Here is a 19817-nt window from a genome sequence, read left to right on the forward strand (position 1 = left end):
TATGATATCTTCTATGAGTGAAATGCAAATGTTATTGCTATTGCAATGTCCCTCACTTCCTTCCCCTCGGCAACCTCCGGGCGCCGGTCTACCTCTTCAAGAGAGGTGCGAAAGGTTCCCAGGTCCTTTGATGTTTTGTAGTATAGTCGTGGTGACCATTTGGTGTGGGGTGCAACGGGGGGGGGCTAGCGAAATAAAGTATCGGGATCTGAGCCTCCAGCTCAGATCCAACTTTCGTATGTTCGTATCTAGAATAAACGGTGTGGAACCTTTCCACGGTCTCCGTTATTTCTACGTTCGAGAGTCTGACACAGAGAAGGCTAAGGGGGGGACATAAGAGCCATGTTTACATATTTGAAGGAATGTTTGTTTTCTGCTGCTCCAGAGACCAGGACAAGAAGTAATGGACTCAAGGTGCCGGAAAAGAAATTCTACCTGGACATTAAGAGGAAATTCTTGATGGTCAGAGCGGTTCAACAGTGGCGCACGCTGCCTTGGAGGGTGGTGGAGTTTTCCTGCCTTGGAGGCTTTTCAATGAGGGCTGGACGGCCGTCTGTCAGGTGCTTTAGCTGCGTCTTCCTGCATAGCAGTGGGTTGGACGGGATGGCCCTTGGGACCTCTTCCACCTCTATGATTCTATTGTTCTACACAACAACATACAAAACATACAAGGAGGACACAATCTAACCAGCTGGTCAGATTGTGTGTATTATATGTTTTGTATTTTGCTGTTTATACTTTTGTATAGGCCTGTTATTCAGCCCCTAACTGCATGTGGAGGCACTGATTCGTTCTCATCTGAGATTAAATCATGTATTCAATTATTTGACTTCTGTCTGGGTTCAGGTAGCCATGACAATGGAAACAAAAAGAACACGAGGTGGGGGAGGATGGTGCAAACAGAAAAACCTTCACTGTGAAGCAACCACGGAGTAAGTAGTGCGTGCACAAATGGCCACGATGCACTGACTTCCCCCTCATTTAATCGAACACAATTGAAGCACACTAATGAAAGCAAACAGGTGTGATGTGAAATGGTTTAGGATACCTGCACCTTGCGTTCCCTTGGACATTGAGAGAGCCATCACTTTGGTATGGTTTGGGTCACACGGTGCGCCAGTCTTGTCCTCTGGGCCAGGGGAAGGTCATGATTCATGTTCCAGGTTTCCAGAATGTGAGCTTCACTGTCCTTGAGATAGGTTATATCTTGTCCAAAGAGAAAAAGAACATGGACCAAAAAAATTAAATGAAAATTGGCACGGTGCCAGCTGAAATTAAGTAATTGTGTTGCATTAAGAAGAGTAGCAGCAGCAGCAGTCTGGATTTATACCCCCCTTTCTCTCCTGCAAGGAGACTCAAAAGGGCTGACAATCTCCTTTCCCTCCCCACCCCCGACACAATAAACACCCTGTGAGGTGGTGGGGCTGAGAGAGCTCTGAAGAGCTGTGACTCGCCCCAGGTCACCCAGCTGGCATGTGTTGGCGTGCACAGGCTGATCGAGTTTTCCAGATAAGCCTCCACAGCTCAAGTGGCAGAGTGGGGAATCAAACGCGTTTCTCCAGATTAGAGTGCACCTGCTCTTCACCACTATGCCACTGCTGCTCCAAGGAAATTAGTATTAAACATGATTGTAACTTCTCCAGGTGCACTTGTTTTGTAGGGAAACGGCTATTAATGGATTGTGTGTGTTAGGGGGATGAACAAATAAGACCCCAAGTCAATTTAATAAGATCAGTGAAATGTTATTTGGTTTACCGGGGGGTAGTGGTGAGTGTCTTATGCTGCGGTTTCTTGCACACCTTTAAATGTTGCTGGGACATAGTGCTCTGCCCAGTAAAAACTGTTGACCAATAGCACAACATCCTTGTTGTGTTAATAAGAAGATAAACATTGCCCTGCTGGATCAGACCAGTGATACATCTAGTCCAGCATCCTCTTCTGCACAGTGCCTAAAAGTGTCCCTGTAGGGAGCTCTGCCCGCTTCAGGTTAAGCAGCTCCTGAAGATGTGGGGCATCCCCTGGTGAAGGTGGAGTTCCAGGAGGGGAGAGAGAGCCCAGCAGGAATGGCATACCATCCAGTGCCACCACCATCTGGAGCAGCCATGTCATTTCAGAATTAAAACTGATCTCTGGACGACAGTGAGCAGTTCCTCTGGAGAAAACGGCAGCTTCGGAGAGCAAACCCCTCCCCACATTGCCTGACCAGAAACATTCTCCCCGAACCTCCAGAAATTTCCCCGGCCAGAGCTGGTAGCCGACCTGCCTCTCAAGTGGCAAAAATTAAAATCCAAATTAAGAAAATAATTATCCTAGCACAATGGGCAGCAGTTTGCAAGTCCTTCTCAAGTGTTGGGGATATTCACAAGGGGGCTGTGAAATGAAGGCAAGAAAACAATTATGGGCAGAAGGTATCACCTGCGTCTGGCTTTCTTACCCACAACTACCTGAGAGATGAATGTAGACAAAAGAGTACATGCTTTTGATGATACTGAGGCTCATTCCGCACTTGCAGAATAATGCACTTTCAAACTGCTTTCAATGCTCTTTGAAGATGTGCGGAATGGTAAAATCCACTTGCAAGCAGTTGTGAAAGTGGTTTGAAAACACATTGTTTTGTGTGTGCGGAAGGGGCCTAAGACTGAATTTGAAAGGAAACTAAGTACAAATGATGATCATACCATTGCTAAAATGTCTAAATCATTGTTGAGATTGGAAACAGGAGAACAAGTGCAAGAATATATGGCAAAATAGGCTATTAACTCTGGGCTCAATGCAGAAGAGGAAAGATAGAGGGAACCACAGGACTTTGGGCATAATATCCAGGAGAATATACGGTCAAAGGAGTTTAAATTTACTGTAACCTCTTACAGTAAACACGAAGTTTTATAAAATGGAGTATTGTTGGTATATGACGCAGAGAAATTGGCAAAGATGTATAACAATGTTTCAAATAAGTGCTGGAAATGAGATCCTCAGGAAGGGACATTTTACTACTTATAGGACACTTTCGCACATGCAGAATAATGCACTTTCAATCCACTTTCAAAGCACTTTGCCGCTGGATTTTACTGTGTGAAATAGTAAAATACACTTGCAAACAATTGTGAACGTGGATTGAAAGTGCATTATTCTGCAAGTGCGAAAGTGCCCATAGTGGACTTGTGAAAAAGCTGAGGAGTTTTGGAGGTTAATGCATTCAACAGTTCACAAGATTTTAAAGATAAAAATGCAAATGTAACCAGAGGCTTTCTTATTGAAATTGATGGGCCATTTACGAATGTGTGGTCTCCTTCGCTTTGAGCTTTTATTCCCTTCATATTTGATTTCTAGTTACGCACACATTTCCCACTCTTCGGCACTTGACCCACTGTAAGATCAGAGATTCCCCATGGTTTCTAAAAGCTAAGGCTCTTTCCGCACATGCAGAATAATGCACTTTCAAACTGCTTTCAGTGCTCTTTGAAGCTGTGCGGAACAGCAAAATCCACGTTCAAACAGTTGTAAAAGTGGTTTGAAAACACATTATTCTATGTGTGCGGAAGGGGCCTAAGTGAGACTTTTTCTCCCCTTCTCTCCAGGGAAGCAAAAGAGATCCTTGTATGTTTAGCTTTCCTGGATTTTTCTCATTTTCCCCTGCCTTCCCCCACCCACCCTCCCACTCTTTGGGCCCCCATTTCAGGACAATCAGAAGGGTTCTGTTTATTTTACTGGTGAAGGTCTGGAGCAGTGAACTAGCAAAAATTGATAAAGCTGGGCCAACAAAATAACACTAGACCAAAGTAACAGTATATTATAGTGAATGTACTTGTGGTTTTTCTTTTCTGTGTTGTTAAATTGTTGAAGTTCTAATAAAACCTTTTTCTAAAGAGGAAAATGTATTGGATACACTCAACTTTTCTTAAGAAAACTGAGATATTCATTATTTTAAATTCCATAAATATGCCAAATAGTACAGTTTTATACGCTTTCACACAGGCTGAATAATGCACTTTTAATCCACTGCCAATTCCCTTTAATAATCATTTCCAAGAGGATTTTGTCATTTCAGAGTAAGATCCTGCAGCACAGTGCATTGAAAGTGGATTGAAAGTACACTATTCAGATTTTGCAAAAGCATAAGTTGTTAATAATGTATTTTATTTTGCTGTCTGTTAAAATTTTTTGGAAAAGCAAGTATTACATATATTTCATATTTTGCCAACATTTCAAATTTTAAATTTCTATATATGAACAATTTGTTATAGGTAGGATAGGAAAGCTATCAAATAGAAAAATAAATTCAACAAAACAATGCAATTTTATAAAAAGATGAAAGTACCATACCTTCAAAGTCTACGAGGATAATAAGGATGTCATTTTTTAAATAATTCCTTCGTCTCAGCTCTGCATGTGTAGCAAATTTTCTCCATCCCCAATTTCTATTCATCTTACATTTACATTTACGACCAAATTTTCCAATAATCGAGGGGTTTTCCCACGTGGAAATATTTTTTCCTGCAGAATATTACAGATTATGTAACACTTAATGGTTATGCTCTACAAATACTCCACTAAAGTGTATAAAATCTGTTCATGTAATAATTTGAATTGCATTAGCAAGCAAAATGCATCCTACCATCTCAGTCCATATAAACCAATACAGTCTCAATACAACAACCTTTATTAGGCATATTAAAACAGGCTCCAGAGAGTTACAGACATTTCTGAAGTACAAATCAAAAGTACATTCAAAACACAGACAAACTGTATCTAGCATTGGACGTTACTTAGAAAATTCTGTCACTTGTAAAAGAAATTTTGCTACTTTTCCCAAGAGCATGGCCTCTGTGTTATTTAACAAAAGCTCCACAACAGAGTTGTCAGAGTCTCTTTCAGATTTGTCTAAGACCCGCCCAGGAGAGAAATTCCTAATACCCACATATCTCGGACAGTCAAGTATAATGTGAGCAAGAATCTCCACTTGGTTTTTACAGTGTGGACAGACCCGATCCTGGAGAGGGATAGATAGGTAGCAACCCTTTGTAATGGCCAATGGAAAAGTATTGCATCTGGCCCTTGTAATAATCCATCTCTGTTGGGGTTCAGTTAATAGTTCAAGATATTTGAACTCAGTTGCCCGTTAACAACTGAGACCCGCTGTTCCCCTCTTAGAGGAGTTTAGAGGAGTTTTAATGGTCGAACGCCATCTGTATTTTAAATGGTTATGAAATTTGAGCGCTGCATTTTAACTGGTACCAATATTTAGTATTTTATTTTGTTTATCCACTTGTCTGTATTCATGTTGTAAACCACCCTGAGCCCCTCGGGGGAGGGCGGTATAAAAGTGGAACAAATAAATAAATAAATAAATATTTGGCTATGTGCCCCTGTTCTGGTAATATTCCGACAGAAAGGGGTGAGCATGATTTATTTGTCGAAGGCTTTCACGGCCGGAATCACTTGGGTGCTGTGTGGTTTCTGGGCTGTATGGCCGTGTTCTAGCAGCATTCTCTCTTGACGTTTCGCCTGCATCTGTGGCTGGCATCTTCAGATCCTCTGAAGGCGAAACGTCAGGAGAGAATGCTGCTAGAACACGGCCATACAGCCCGGAAACCACACAGCACCCACATGATTTATTTGCTTGGCCCAACAAGATATGGTATTCCTGTTCTAGAAGTCTGCTTTTTAAGGTTTGCAGAATCTCTCTGGGTGACAGCATACAGAGATCTTCAAGTATTAAACCTAGAGAGTAGATTTTTGATTTAAGAAGTTGATCCCATTTGGAGGAAAATAGATCTGGGCGCACAATATATGTTAAACTGCGCTCATCAGAGTTAAAACATAGTTTGATCCAATACTTGAATGTATTCAGCCATGCTCTTGTTTCAAGTAGGTTCTGACCAGTTTCTAAGCATAGTACAGCATATGGTACAGAGTGTGGTACCCCAAGTATTTTGTAGAGGAAGCCAGATTGTATTCTTTCAACTGAGTTGTTCCATGCAGTTATCCATAGGGGAACTCCATAGAGAAGTTGCTGAACTACCTTGGAGTTGAAAACCTTTAGAGCTGCGGGGACATATCCCCTTCCCCAGGAATGAAAAAAACTTATCACCGCTGAAGCAGTGTGATAGCTTCCTTTTTTAGCAGTGTCTCTGTGTCTGGCCCAAGTGGCCTTGTGATGAAAGGTTAGACCTAAATATTTAAAGGACTTGGAGTGTTCAACCTTAATCCCAGTGATAAGCCATCTGGAAGGCTTAAACACATTGGAAAAAATGACAATTTTTGATTTTTCTGGGTTTAAGGATAGGAAGTTAGATGTACAGTACTCCATAGTTTTTCTAAAAAGCCTTTTAAGACCCACTTGAGACCTAGAGATCAGTATCACGTCATCAGCGTAAAGTGGAGTGGTATGTGTTTGAAAGAACTGGGCTATGTGAGTTAACATCTAGCAATGCATGTACCAGATCATTAATAAATAAGTTAAACAAGACTGGAGCCAATACACAGCCCTGCTTAACACCTTTCACAATGAGAATCCTTGGGGTTAGGTCTCCAGAGCTTGTACATTTTATCTGGCTGGTTGTGTTTGAGTAGAGAGATTTGATAAGTAATAATAATCTAAGATCGATTTTAAACCCTATTTGCTCAGGGTGAATGATTTTTCCATAATTGATCCATGTACAAAGCCTATTTAACAGATGTTGGGCATAAAGTTTACCGGAGACAGATAAAAGACTAATGGGTCTGTAATTAGCCGGTGACATGTGGTCACCCTTTTTGAATATTGGTGTTATTATTGCATTTACCCAAGACCCCGGGACAGTACCTGAACTATCAATCATAGTAAACAGAGAGGCCAAAATGGGGGCCCACCAGTCCGAAAATGCTTTATAAAAATCTGGGGGCAATACAGTCAAAAGAACTGTTTTCCGCAAATGTTAGAAAATAACTCCATTTATTCTCAGCCAAGTCAAAATGAAACTGTTCCCACTACCTTTTTGGAGTCCAGATCAACTAAAAGGAGAGGTGGGTCTTTTCAACTGTGTCTAGTGTAACTTCCAGGTGTTGGTTAGTTTAGCCAGGCAAGGTGGAGTCACTGACAGGCTGAACTACATGTTACACTGTTTGTGAGTCTGCCCCAGGTCCTGTGAAAGCAGACATCTGCCGAGAGTTCCATGTGAAAACTTAATGGTGTGAGAGTGCTCAGTTTGGATTAGGACTATGTACTGAGAAGGGAGTCAACCCATTTCTTGCCCTGCGCTGTTGGGGACAATGAGCACATGTAAGTTTTCCCTAGGGGAAAAACAGGGGTTCACAGACTTGTCAGGGGATAGGCTAAGTGGTAGAACTGGCAGCAGTAATATCAGAACCACTTGCTATAATCTTTCAGAACTCCTGGAGAACAGTGGACTGGAGGAGGGCGAATGTTATCCGCATCTTCAAAAAAAAGGGGGGGGGAGAGGATCCAAACAATTACCATTCAGTCAGCCTGACATCAGTACAACGAAAGATTTTGGAGCAGATCATTAGACAAACAGTGCGTAAGCACTTCGAAGGGAACAGTGTGATCACTAAAAGTCAACAGGGGTTTCTCAAAACCAAATCATGCCAGACTAATCTCATCTCTTTTTTTGATAGAGTGACACACCTGGTAGATGAAGGGATACAGTGTTGATATAGTGTACCTAGATTTTAGTTAAGCCTTACAAGTAAATTAGTAAAATGTGGACTGGACAATGCTACTGTTAGATGGGTTTTCAATTGGTTGACCAAACACAAAGAGTGCTCATCAATGGCTCATCTTCATCCTGGAGAGAAGTGACAGTGGGGTGCTACAGGGTTCTGTCCTGGGCCCAGTGCTATTCAATATTTTTTATGAATGACTTGGATGATGAAATAGAGGGCATGCTAATCAAATTTGCAAATGACACCAAATTAGGAGGAGTAGCTAATACCCCCAAGCCAGGATAGAGTCAGGATTCAAAATGCCCTGAACAGGTTAGAGAGATGGGCCAAAGCGAACAAAATGAACTTTAAAAGAGACAAATGTAAGATACTCCACTTAGGCAGAAAAAATGAAATGCACAGATATAGAATGGGCGACACCTGGCTTGACAACATGTGAATGGGATCTGGGAATCTTAGTAGACCACAAACTGAACATGAATAAGCAGTGTGACACAGCAGCCAAGAAAGCCAATGCAATTCTGGGATGCATCAATAGGAGTATAGTGTCTAGATCAAGGGATGTAATTGTACCTCTCTATTCTGCATTGGTTAGGCGTCACCTGGAATACTGTGTACAGTTCTGGGCTCCACAATTCAAGAAGGATATTGACAAGCTGGAACGGGTCCAAAGGAGGGCAACCAAAATGGTAAAAGGTTTGGAATTCACGCCCTATGAAGAGAGGCTTAGGGAGCTGGGGATGTTTCGTCAAGAGAAACAAATGATAAGGGAGGACATGATAGCTTTGTTTAAATATTTGGAGCAAATGCTGTGGGCACCCAGTTGAAGCTGAACCTGATGCCCACATCATTTGCCCCTTCCAAGCAAATTTTAGCAAAGTTGGCTGGTTCCTTTCAGGAGACTCACACCAGCAGCCCTGCTGGAAATTATGTGCCCTACCCAGACCAAACCCCCCCCCCCCCCGAGCCCTCCCCCCAAAAAAATCTCCAGCACAGAGCCAGCTGGGTACAGCAGCAAGCAACCATTGAAGTTTGTGGTTGGAAAAGTTAATTATTCTTTCCTACCTTAGAAGTTGGTGGCGCGCCTGGCAGATTCTGTGCTCTGCACTGGCTCCATTGTAGCCAATGGGGAATTTCTGGGTGGGCTGAGAAAATTCTGAGAGAACTCAGCCCGTGAGTGGGGAAACAAAATAAGCCTTTTGGGGGCCCATAAAATTGAACCCCAGAAGCAAAGTTCACCAAGCCTGGATGCTATTACCAGGAGGGCCTCCTGGAGCCATCTTGAAAGTCTCGTGCCTCTATTTTCAAAATGGTGCAGCCTGCGCAGAAATTCCCCATTGGCTACAATGGAGTCAAGGCACTGCAGAGCCAGAGAATCTTGGGCAATTTCTTGGGGTGCCTCTCAGGGGTGCATTTTTAAAGCTATTGGAACCAAAATGTCAGGGTATCATTCGGAGACTGTTTTGATGATACCATCCAAGCTTGGTGAAAGAGAAGGGTCATTGCAGCCAATTGGGGCAGAGGGGAGCTTTGGCCAGCCCAGCAGGAAAGGGGGGGGAGCCTGCGTGGTCTGGCAGAGGGACCTCAGCAGGGCGGGTGGCCAACATGTGGCAGGGCTGTGGTGGGCAGGTGGCAAGTGGGGTGGAAGGGGCAGCTGAAGGCGCCCTGATTCAGCTGTGCAGAACGGACCGTTGTTACGGGTAGAGTTTGAAATTCTTGTGTTTTGTAACTTTTCTAAGCTGCTGGGAAACAGTCTGGTTGGAAAGTGAGCTGCAAAACGCATGGATGGGGAACAAAGAACGTTGCGTCCGAATATTTGTCATCTGCTATGCCAGTAATTGCAGGAGCGAGATGGTTGCCCCATTTGGTTGCTGTGTGTGGGTGCAGGCAGGGCAGCTGGGCATTTAATTGGTTGATTGAGGCTGACCTTCAATGCTGCATATTATGGGGTAGCTTTTCCATGCTTCTTCTCTCTATTCCTTCTCTCCTCCCTTCTTCCTCTACCTTTTGCTCCTTGTCCTTATGGTCTGCTATGCTTCGTTGCTGTCTTTTTCCTTGTTTACTTCTCTGTGTGAGCCTGTTTGCTGGCTGGTGCTTTTCAGCACATGATTATTTTGTCTTCCTCTCTTTTTGTAAATACATTTCTGTAGCCTGATTTTTTATATATATTTAGAATGCTATTAAAGGATAACTCCTTTTTATATAACTCTGCTGCATTTTTTTCTGCTAAAGAACTGGGTAGTTTCAGTTCTACTATTACACTGCACATTGCTGTACTTCTCCGCTGGAGACAACCACACAGTGTGGACCCTGGGCACTGTCTGTGCATTTGATCCTGAGGTCGGCTGGTCTTGTGCACTTCAGGGACTCAGGAGGGAAAATGTGTGGTCATCCCTACTGACACGGGGAAGTGCTCTTCTTACCTGGTCTCTACTCTTGCTTCCTCTGTCATATCTGGCTCAGAGACTACGTACCTTTCACAACGTGAGTCTCGAGTGTTGTGAAACTCTTTTCTATGGACATCCGCTTCATGACATCAGCGTCTTGGTCCAGCACAGTGATGGTAGCCTGTCTGTTTATTGCTGGCCATTCAAGGGCGCCGTCATGCTCTCCACTGGTCAAGTGAAAAAAAATGCCCATGTACTTTTCAGACTCTTCATCAACCAAGACTCTGGGACTCAAAATCAGATGGTAAGCATAACCTTCAGGGCTATAAAAACGGGGGCTCTTCAGGGTGTAGTTCAGAGCAGCGGTGTCAAGAAGTTGAGAGATGTTATCTACATGCCACACAGCATTTGGGCACAGAGTTTCAGTGAGGGTGATGTCATCGATGAGAATTCCTCCAGATGAGGTTTTGGAGCCACCACTTTTACCTTGGAAGAGATACCTGAACTTTTTTTGACCTTTTAGTGGCACATGAGCAATTTTCCAGTTCTTCTTCCTTCCTCCTATAAAAGGCAGACATTGTGATTCGTACAAGTTATTTTTCTAAACATCCTAGTTTACTGAACAGGGAAGGGGGCGTGGCCCTGTGGCAGACCATCTGTTGCACACCCAACCCCGGTATTTCCCACTAGAACTCATGTAGTTGGGGAAGTGGGAATCCTCTGCCCAAGACCACGGAGAAGGACTGGCCCTCATAGGCCAAAGGTCGAAGGCAGAAGTTTATAACATGGTACCTGTGGGTTCTATGGTGCCCACCAAATGTTTTTAGAAGCCAGATGGGGCTTTTGCCCAGCAAGGCTTCGAATTTGCCATTGGCAATTTGATTGGCTGTGGTGTTTTCTAAAAATGTTGTCTTGGCAAGTGATGCTTCCACTGTGCAAGGATCTTCACTGTGTAACGGAAGATAAGCTTGGCAGCCATTTTATGACCACCTCTGCCTCCATTGGCAGCCATTTTGTGGCAGTTACTTTGTTGCTGCACTTACCACACTGTGTCATAATTGCAAAGGTGCCTACATGTTCAAAAATGTTGGGGATCCCTGGTCTAAGGAATATCTTCTGCATTTTTCCTTGCAAGGAGTTTGAAAGACTTTCCTAGGAGGAAAAAGCATCACAGGGGCAGCCCCAAATAATAAAAGCCTTCCTGTTTCTTAAACCCAAAGGCTCAAATGCATTATTCATATACGAGTGTGTTTGTGTTTTTGTGTCTGTGTGAGAATCTGAGAAAGACAGAGACATTTCTGTCCGGACGTGAGCGGAGCTCCGGTGGCCGGGGAACTAGCGGGAGCCCAGTGAGGCAACTGGAGGCGCATGCGTGCCAAGGGAGGAAACTGCCAGCCGGGTGGGCAGGGTCCAGCTGACCTCGGGAGTAATCATCCCCGCCAGGCAACCGGGTACTGGCAGGACCTTGCGTCCCTGGGAGGATAGGGTTGCCAGGCGGGCGGAAAGGCCAAGAGGATCGACGGGGAAACCAGGCGAGGGGAAGGCAGTGCACAGGGAAATGGCGCAGGACCATAACCTCAGCCGCACCTGGGGCACAGCTGAGTCCGTTCGGCGCGGCTCAGAGGCACTCCAGCTGGGGAGAGGGAGGCTTTTGAGAGCTGGAAGAGCATTTAAGGAGGGAAACTCTGAGGCTCAGGAGCTGCCGCTGCAGCCGTGTGACGGGAGGGTGATTGGAAAAAGACACCTCTGGGGAGGAAAAACCCCAGGAAAGGGAGGGAGGGAAGGCACCACAGCCCGAGAGCCCTGCACGGGGAGGGGAAGTGCCAAATTCTAAGCCATTTTTGGAATAACCTCGAAGAGTCTGAAGTTTAACCAGAGTGCGAACAGTTCCAGAACCATCATCCTTCTGTGCCCAGATGACCAGCTTATCCTTGGGGCTTCCTGTCATTTTAAAGAAGAACTGGAGACACTGCTGCATTCGCCTGGGGTGCAGAATACGAGATTTCAAGATGGCAGTTTTTCCGGCCTTCCCAACGCTCGTGTTGAAGAACATGAAGTAGCCACCACCTGTGGAGAAGATTGTGGATATTTCTTCTCAATCATAAATTAGGGCAGTTGAAGTAACATCATGCACAGTTCGTGCCAGTTTATGAGGAAATACTGGCTTGGATACTGCCCCTCTGCTTAGCCAAACAGGAAACCTCCTTCTAGCTGGAGATGCCAGCCTAGGGGTGGGACCCGGGGATCTTCCAGAATTATAGCTCCTCTCCAGATTACAGAGGTCAATTTCCCTGGAGAAAATGGCTGCTCTGGGTGTACCCCACGGAGGTCCTCCCCCTCCCCAGGTGCCACCCCCAAATCTCCAGAGGTTTCCCAACCTGGATCTGGCAACCCCGTCCCCCATCCCTCGAGGGTGGCCGGGGGACCACCCAACCCCATTACAACCCCAAGAGCCCGACTCTGGAAGAAGGGGCTCTTGAGTTTTGAAAACCTGACCGTTACAGGCATAGCCCTCCTCCCAGAAGAATCACCACTGAGAACCATCATTCCAAGAGAAGGAGACAAGTCCTTGGTAATTGAACTGGTAGTCTTGATACACACTTCTCACATTGATGCACAACATAAATCCACTTCAATTTGCACGGAGTAAGTGAGGACTTATATTACAGGCTCTGTTGTTAACAAAAATGCTCCTACCCAGCCCATTAGAGAGCTGGCGTGGCATAGTGGTTAAGAGCAAAGGTCTCCAATCTATAAAAACGGGTTCGATTCCCCTCTCCTCCACATGAGCCCTGTTGGGTGACCTTGGGCCAGTCACAATTCCCTCAGAAGTCTCTCAGCCCACGCGGAGGCAGGCAGTGGCAAACCACTTCTATCTCTTGCTTTGAAAGGGATCTTTCAATGGGATCACCAGCTGTGATTTGACAGCGCGCGCGCGCACACACACACACGCACACAGAGGTTTTAACAGCAGCTTCTTTTATGAGGTGTGGGGATTTGAATCTGTGTTTCCCACCATGCTGGCTCAATCAGGACAATATATAGTAATTGTTATGATAATATAGAAGTGTAGATCTTAAGAACGGTATTTGTTAAAATTGGTATTTGCTAGAGAATATTCCCTTATGTAATAAGAAACCCATGATTCCTTTGGGGAGAACTGAGAATCTGAGGGAATATCTAGTTCACAGCGAGCCAGCATGTTGAGGTGGTTAAGAATGGCAGACACTAATCTGGTGAAGCGGGTTTGTTTCCCCATCCCTCCATATAAAACCTGTTGGGTGATTTTGGGCCAGAACTCTCAGTCCTCATGAAAGCAGGCAACGGCAAACCACCTCTGAACAACTCTAGCCTTGAAAACGCTATGGGGCCGCCGTGAGTCATTTGTGAATTGATGGCACTCACATGCACAAACACGGGCCATTGACTTCAGAAATCCTTCTCAGTTCTATCAGCAATTTTCTATCAGCAATTTTCCAGTTTTCCAGAGCAGGGGGAGGCGGTTTACCATTCTCTGATACGGGGCAAATGTCCGGTGTCTTCCCCTCAGCGCCCCAGGACATCCTGGACACAGAACTTATCAAAGGAAGATGTGAACTGTTCCCAGGCTCACAATGCTTTCTAGTAAATGCTTTGTAGTTTGTAGAGGAAAAGTAGGAGCTATTTGGCCAGGTGGGAGGGGGCAACGGGATTTGCGCGGGACTCGCCAGATTCCTCTTGGACAATGTTACCTACGCTCTGAAATAAAGGCTTCAGAACAAATCTGTAGTTTCCGTGATTTCCAGATCTGAGGTCTGACACTGAGCAGGGAGAACCTGATTCGTGTTTGGATGGGTGACCAACAAGGAAGTCCAAGGTTGCTCCACAGAGGCAGCCCACAGCAAACCGCCTCTGTGCGTTCCTTGCCTCGAAAACCATGTGGGGTTGCCATGAGTTGGCGGTACCTGGACAGCACTTTCTACCACCAAGCAGGTCTTCCCTCCCACACAGCTCTTTTACCCCAGTTTCAGCTGCTGAAGATGATATCTATGCACAGTGGGATACGGCACTATGGTTGTGCTCAAGTCATCACTCCCAACCAGACTGGCTTTTTACAGAGGTATATTCAAGTGCAAATGACAAGAAGAAGAAGAAGAAGAAGAAGAAGAAGAAGAAGAAGAAGAAGAAGAAGAAGAAGAAGAAGAAGAAGAAGAAGAAGAAGAAGAAGAAGAAGAAGAAGAAGAAGAAGAAGAAGAAGAAGAAGAAGAAGAAGAAGAAGAAGAAGAAGAAGAAGAAGAAGAAGAAGAAGAAGAAGAGGAGGAGGAGGAGGAGGAGGAGGAGTTTGGTTTATATCCCCCCTTTCTCTCCTGTAGGAGACTCAAAGGGGCTGACAATCTCCTTTCCCTTCCCCCCTCACAACAAACACCCTCTAAGGTGGGTGGGGCTGAGAGCGCTCCGGTCACGCAGCTGGTGTGTGTGGGAGTGTGCAGGCTAATCTGAATTCCCCAGATAAGCCTGCACAACTCAAGCGGCAGAGCTGGGAATCAAACCCGGTTCCTCCAGATCAGTGTGCACCTGCTCTTAGCCACTACGCCTCCGCTGCTCCTAGTGTAGGCCAAGGGTTGTGGAATGATGTGTGAATGCAATCCAATAAAGGGGCTGAACCTACATGATTGTGTGGGACATCATGAGGTAGAAGGTCTGTTATATGCTCCCGGGGGTCTGTTATATGATCACACCAGATTGCGAAGGAATGCCAGGAACTGGCTCTCGGGACTGAAGTTACCTTCACACTTTCCCCTGAGGGAATGGTCATGATCCTCAGAGTTGCTCTTCTTGTGAACCCAGTCGGCATCATCTCTCCTTTCCTGCACCAGGCCACAAATATCAGCAGACTCAAAATTGCATTGGTCCAGAAGCGTAAGCGATCTTGCTGCGGGGAGGGAGGGGGAAAATGGAAAATAAGAAGGAATGCATCAGTGTTGGTATTTGCTAGTGTCTGTCACAACTCAGTTATAAAAGGGTTAACTGTTTGTATGTAAACAAGTTGCTGAAGTCACCGTTTATGACCTGGTCTGTTGCAGCTGACTTATGGTGACTCTGTGGTGTGTTCAACGCAAGCGAAGTTCAGAGGGGACTTGCCATTGCCTGCCTCTGCTCAGCAACCCTGGACTTCCTCGGTGGTCTCCAGCCCCAGTACTGACGAGGGCCAATCCTGTTTAACTTCTGAGATCTGGCAAGATCAGGCTAGTCTAGACCAGGGGTCTGCAACCTGCGGCTCTCCAGATGTTCATGGACAACAATTTCCATCAGCCCCTGCCATGCATGGCCATGCTGGCAAGGGCTGATGGGATTTGTAGTCCATGAACATCTGGAGAGCCACAGGTTGCAGACCCCTGGTCTAGACCGTCCAGGTCAGGGATAATGCTGACTTTTATACAGGAACTGATGAAACAGAAATTATCCCTTAATGATCTTTTCAATAAAAAGGTGATTCATTATTCAGAAAGGAGTTATTTGTCCTTGGACTGCAAATCCAAGGACACCCTCTCAGTATGGACTTACTGCAATTATACATCTGATTGAGCCGCTTGATGTCAGAGCTGCTGAAATCCTGACGTTGACCGATAATGCCATCAAATTTGAGTATGTTGGTCGTGATGGTTGGTAAACTCTTATTTTTAGAAAATGAGAATGGACTGTAATGCATAATCGACTCATAATCATACGGAGTATTCAAGTCAGTGGTATCGCTGCTTTTGTATTTCTGGAAGTTTAATGCTTGATCTGTTGGAGAAAGAAAGAGTTACTTCCTGTAGAAATGTTCACAAAGCTTGCAAAGGGATTTCACTCTTTTGAGTCTTGCTGCATAACTGAGTTGTGGGTCAGGACAACAGCTAGTAGCAGTCAAGAGCCTATGCTATGTGCAGGAAGATCACATTTTGAAACACACTTCGCCAATGAACTCACCTCTTAACAGGTTTACCAAGTTCCAGGCCAAGTTCCAAAAAAGGGGGGAGGGAATGGTACACAATATGTTGAACATATTATATGGGTCAAAAATATAACCAATAAGGAAATATGTCAATATGCATTTGTTTCCTCCGTTTTTAAATCTCAAACTAACCTTAATCATATATAATAACTTAATGTTTGTTCTACAAAGCTTTAGTCTAACAGGTCAAGTGTTAATCACCACACTTGTTATACAAAGTTTTAACACATATACATGTAAGTTATCAGTTCAAGCATTTACGGTCACACTTGTTCCATTCCACAGTGTGATTCAACAGGTCACCTCACATGAAGTCTAAACATGCGATTGGCTCCCAATACTCTGCTTTGAATTCAAAGGTTAAAAAGATAATATAAGATTATCTGGTACCCGCAATTCTAGACTGTGCGAATCCACATTATTGGGTATAGCAGGAGTAGTTTCGACTGCAGGCATTAGCCCTGGGGATTCTCCGGAATTACAACTGATCTCCAGGCAGGCTGGTCAGTGGCCACTTGCCAAAACTTGGCTGTTATCATACCCCACTACTTTATGCAGATGATGCTTTGGCTTTATCCTTAACAAAACTTTCTGCATTGGTGGCCTTTTACGATGCTAGCTAATTGTCTCTTAATTTTGGAAAATCTAATTTTTCTTCCTATGGCCTGGAAGCACTTCTGTTGGAGAGTCAAGGCCAACACTATGGAATAAACAAAGCAATTCAGATATTTGGGAGTAAACTTTCAATATAACAATAGCCTGTCAACCCAATGCATATTTAATTTGGCCAACTGTAGTATGTCTGCTGCGGTACACTTTTTCTATGTTCCCAGGGGTCAACAAGTCCCTGCAGCCAGTCATATATTTAAGGCTAAATCTGTAACCAAGCTATTGTATGGTGTTCCCATTTGGGTCACTGCCTTTAATCAGTCTGTACAGAAGGTCCCAGCTAACCTTCCTCCCAAAATCTTCAAGCATTTGCAACTCTATTGCTTCCAGAAGCACTGCTTTTTGGAAGGATGGAGGGTCCATTCGGGAGGCTTAGAGCTGGCTCAACAGGGTACCAGGCAGCTGCCACACCAGTCCAGGTTGCTTGAGAGGGAGGGTGCAATGGGTGAGGCTGGTGGAGGACTTGGCAGTGCAACGGATGACAACCTGCGCTGCCCTGAGATGCCAGTTTGTTGTTTGGGGTAGAAGAAGGCTCCCGCGTTGGGGGAAGGCAGGCAGAGACAGGACGGAATGTAACCCACCTATTCTCCCATTGGCTGGGGGTTCATTGTTGGACATTCCATCTCTGAGACAATTATGTATAAGGATGCTGTTTTTATATACACCCCCTTGGGGACCCTATTCAGGTGAAAAGGCAGCCTTAAAATGTTTGAAGAGATAAATGAATATATGGAGATGTCTTAACCCTCCCCCTCCTTTACCACATCAGGACCTAGATCCAAACTGGAATTGTGTCATTTAAAATTTTTACATAAATTAATGTTTGGGGAAAAAATGTTCAGATCTCCTATTTGGGCACTGACAACTCAAAAAGTGTGTAAATTGGGCCTTAGATTTCCTTGTGGAATGGAAGTACTGTATGCATTACCAAAGAGAACAATAAATGTCTTCCAAACGAAATAACAGGAATCTTCAAAAGACTCCTGTTTACTGAGGGGTCAGAAATGGATATGCAAGGATTTCATCTTTCTTCAAGAAAAGCAACAAGCCAGTATTCTGAATCACTTAGTGATATTGAAAACCAACCTGGAAGAATGTGATCCCACCAGATTTTGATATAATCATCTCGGTCTGTCCTTGCCTGTTCGTGATACAGCCCTAGAGCATGTAAGATTTCATGTGCCACAATGCCTTTTTCATCACATGCATGACCAACAGAGAGATTCTGGCCTTTCTGTGCATCTCCCAATGTTGACCAGCACCTGGGAAAGAGAAGCACCATGAATGGGGCCCAATTAATATAAAACTGTGGTCAGAGATGGATTAATTAGCAACATCCAGAATGGTGGTCCCCAGCGTGGCACCTGCGGGTACTATGGCACCTGTTGACCCCTTTCATACTGTTCAATACAGGTACACCAATAAGTGCTGCCCTCCAGGGATTCGTGCAGTTATCAGACTAAAACCAGCCCGGGCTTGCCCCAGTTAAGCTCTGCATCCTCCGGAAGCAAGTCTGTCAGCCTTGACTTGGTGGCCACCACGGTGAATCCAATAGAACTTTTTGTGAGAAATCCTACAAGACTTGTTCCTTAAAACCCAACAAAGGAAAAACATGAACTTTATGTTTGTATCATGAGCCTACAATTGGTCTATATTCTGAGCTTTCAGAAGTGGGTTCACATATATTTTTTGTATTCGTTATGGGATTGCACATTCATTGGACTATCAATCATTGTATTGTAAAAGTGTGAATTAATACTATTGGTACTGTATACAGTGTGAAGTAATACTGTTATTTTTGTCACTTTCTGACTTTAAATAGAAAATCACATAAAGAATAATACATAGAAATAACATTTAAGGCTCACAAATATAAAGCAACTTACATATTTATCCCTTCTCTACTTGGTTATACTATTGATTTATTTTGGTACTTATGATACTGGGGTGGCCCTTCTATTTAGCCCCCTCTGATGGAGTCTGAGTGGAAGGAGCTTCAGGAGTGATCGTAAAATGGCTGCCAAAGTTGTTCTAATGAGGGTCTCTGGGCCCAAGGGGGACACGCTGCCGTCCCTTTGAACGGCTGGAGTCAGTTCTTTGGGGAAACCAAGAGACCCTCTCTTGACTCCATGAAACAGAAGATAAAATCCAAAGAGTCTTGATTGGTTCAGAAGAAAACTTTTGCTCCTTATCGGATGACTGACTAGGAATGTGCTGAGATTGTTCCAGTCAGGTGCAGTATGTCCTTGCCCCCTCAGCTTGGCCATGGACACAAAATGTCTTACGTGTCTGGAGTTGGCAACCTTTACTTGTGGCTGCTAATGGAACAAACCCTCCTTTTTCTTTGGAAACGAAACCCAAACAACATCTCTTTTCCAAAGCAAAGCACCAAATCCCATCTTTCTTCCACCTCCTTTTCTTAAAAAACATAGATAGACATATAGATACAGAATATATATATATATATATTCTGTATATATGTGTGTGTGTGTGTGTATGTATATGTGTATACACACACACACACTCACACATATACAAATTTATACACATTCAAACACATACACACACATTTATATATATATGGTATCCAATAGGTAATAGTTGGATCTGCACTTACTATCGATAATACTGAAGGAATATAAAATACAATTTGAGATAAGTAATTTTAGAATATAGACTTTTTTGCAATCCCATAACTACTTAATTTCAAGAGCTAGTGTGGTGTAGTGGTTAAGAGCAGATGGATTCTAATCTGGGGAACCTGGTTTGATTCCCCACTCTCCACCAGAGTTGCAGAGGCTTATCTGGCGAACCAGACGTGTTTCTGTACTCCTACACACAAAGCTTTGGACAAGCCACAATTCTCTCAGAACTCTCTCAGCCCCACCTGTCTTACAATGTGTCTGTTGTGGGCAGAGGAAGGGAAAGGAGCTTGTAAGCCGCCTTGAGTCTCCTTACAGGACAGAAAGGCGGGTCTAAATCCAAACTCTTCTTCTTCTTCTAATTTGAGATCATTTATCCAAATCAATAATTATTAAACTGTTAAATGTTCAAAAATATTAGATGTGCCTCAATTTTATATTAAAATCAAAGTAGATGCACTTAGGTTAAAACATCACTTG

General features: G+C 44.2%; 1 protein-coding gene across 1 annotated transcript in view; it reads right to left on the reverse strand.

Moving 5' to 3' along the window:
• Nucleotides 1-1081: 1081 nt before the first annotated feature.
• The window catches only part of LOC125438323 (meprin A subunit alpha-like), a 25694-nt gene continuing 6958 nt past the window's right edge, over nucleotides 1082-19817 (reverse strand). Inside the window, exons 3-10 of the mRNA XM_048506688.1 lie at nucleotides 18166-18283; nucleotides 17782-17957; nucleotides 15597-15818; nucleotides 14818-14964; nucleotides 11904-12119; nucleotides 10140-10613; nucleotides 4324-4494; nucleotides 1082-1206 (exon numbers count right to left, since the gene is read on the reverse strand). Of these exons, the coding sequence (XP_048362645.1) occupies nucleotides 1085-1206; nucleotides 4324-4494; nucleotides 10140-10613; nucleotides 11904-12119; nucleotides 14818-14964; nucleotides 15597-15818; nucleotides 17782-17957; nucleotides 18166-18283 (1646 nt within the window). The 3' untranslated portion in view covers nucleotides 1082-1084. The remainder of the gene's footprint in view (nucleotides 1207-4323; nucleotides 4495-10139; nucleotides 10614-11903; nucleotides 12120-14817; nucleotides 14965-15596; nucleotides 15819-17781; nucleotides 17958-18165; nucleotides 18284-19817) is intronic.

This window comes from Sphaerodactylus townsendi, linkage group LG01 (assembly GCF_021028975.2).
Source record: "Sphaerodactylus townsendi isolate TG3544 linkage group LG01, MPM_Stown_v2.3, whole genome shotgun sequence".
NCBI classification, from domain to species: domain Eukaryota; kingdom Metazoa; phylum Chordata; class Lepidosauria; order Squamata; family Sphaerodactylidae; genus Sphaerodactylus; species Sphaerodactylus townsendi.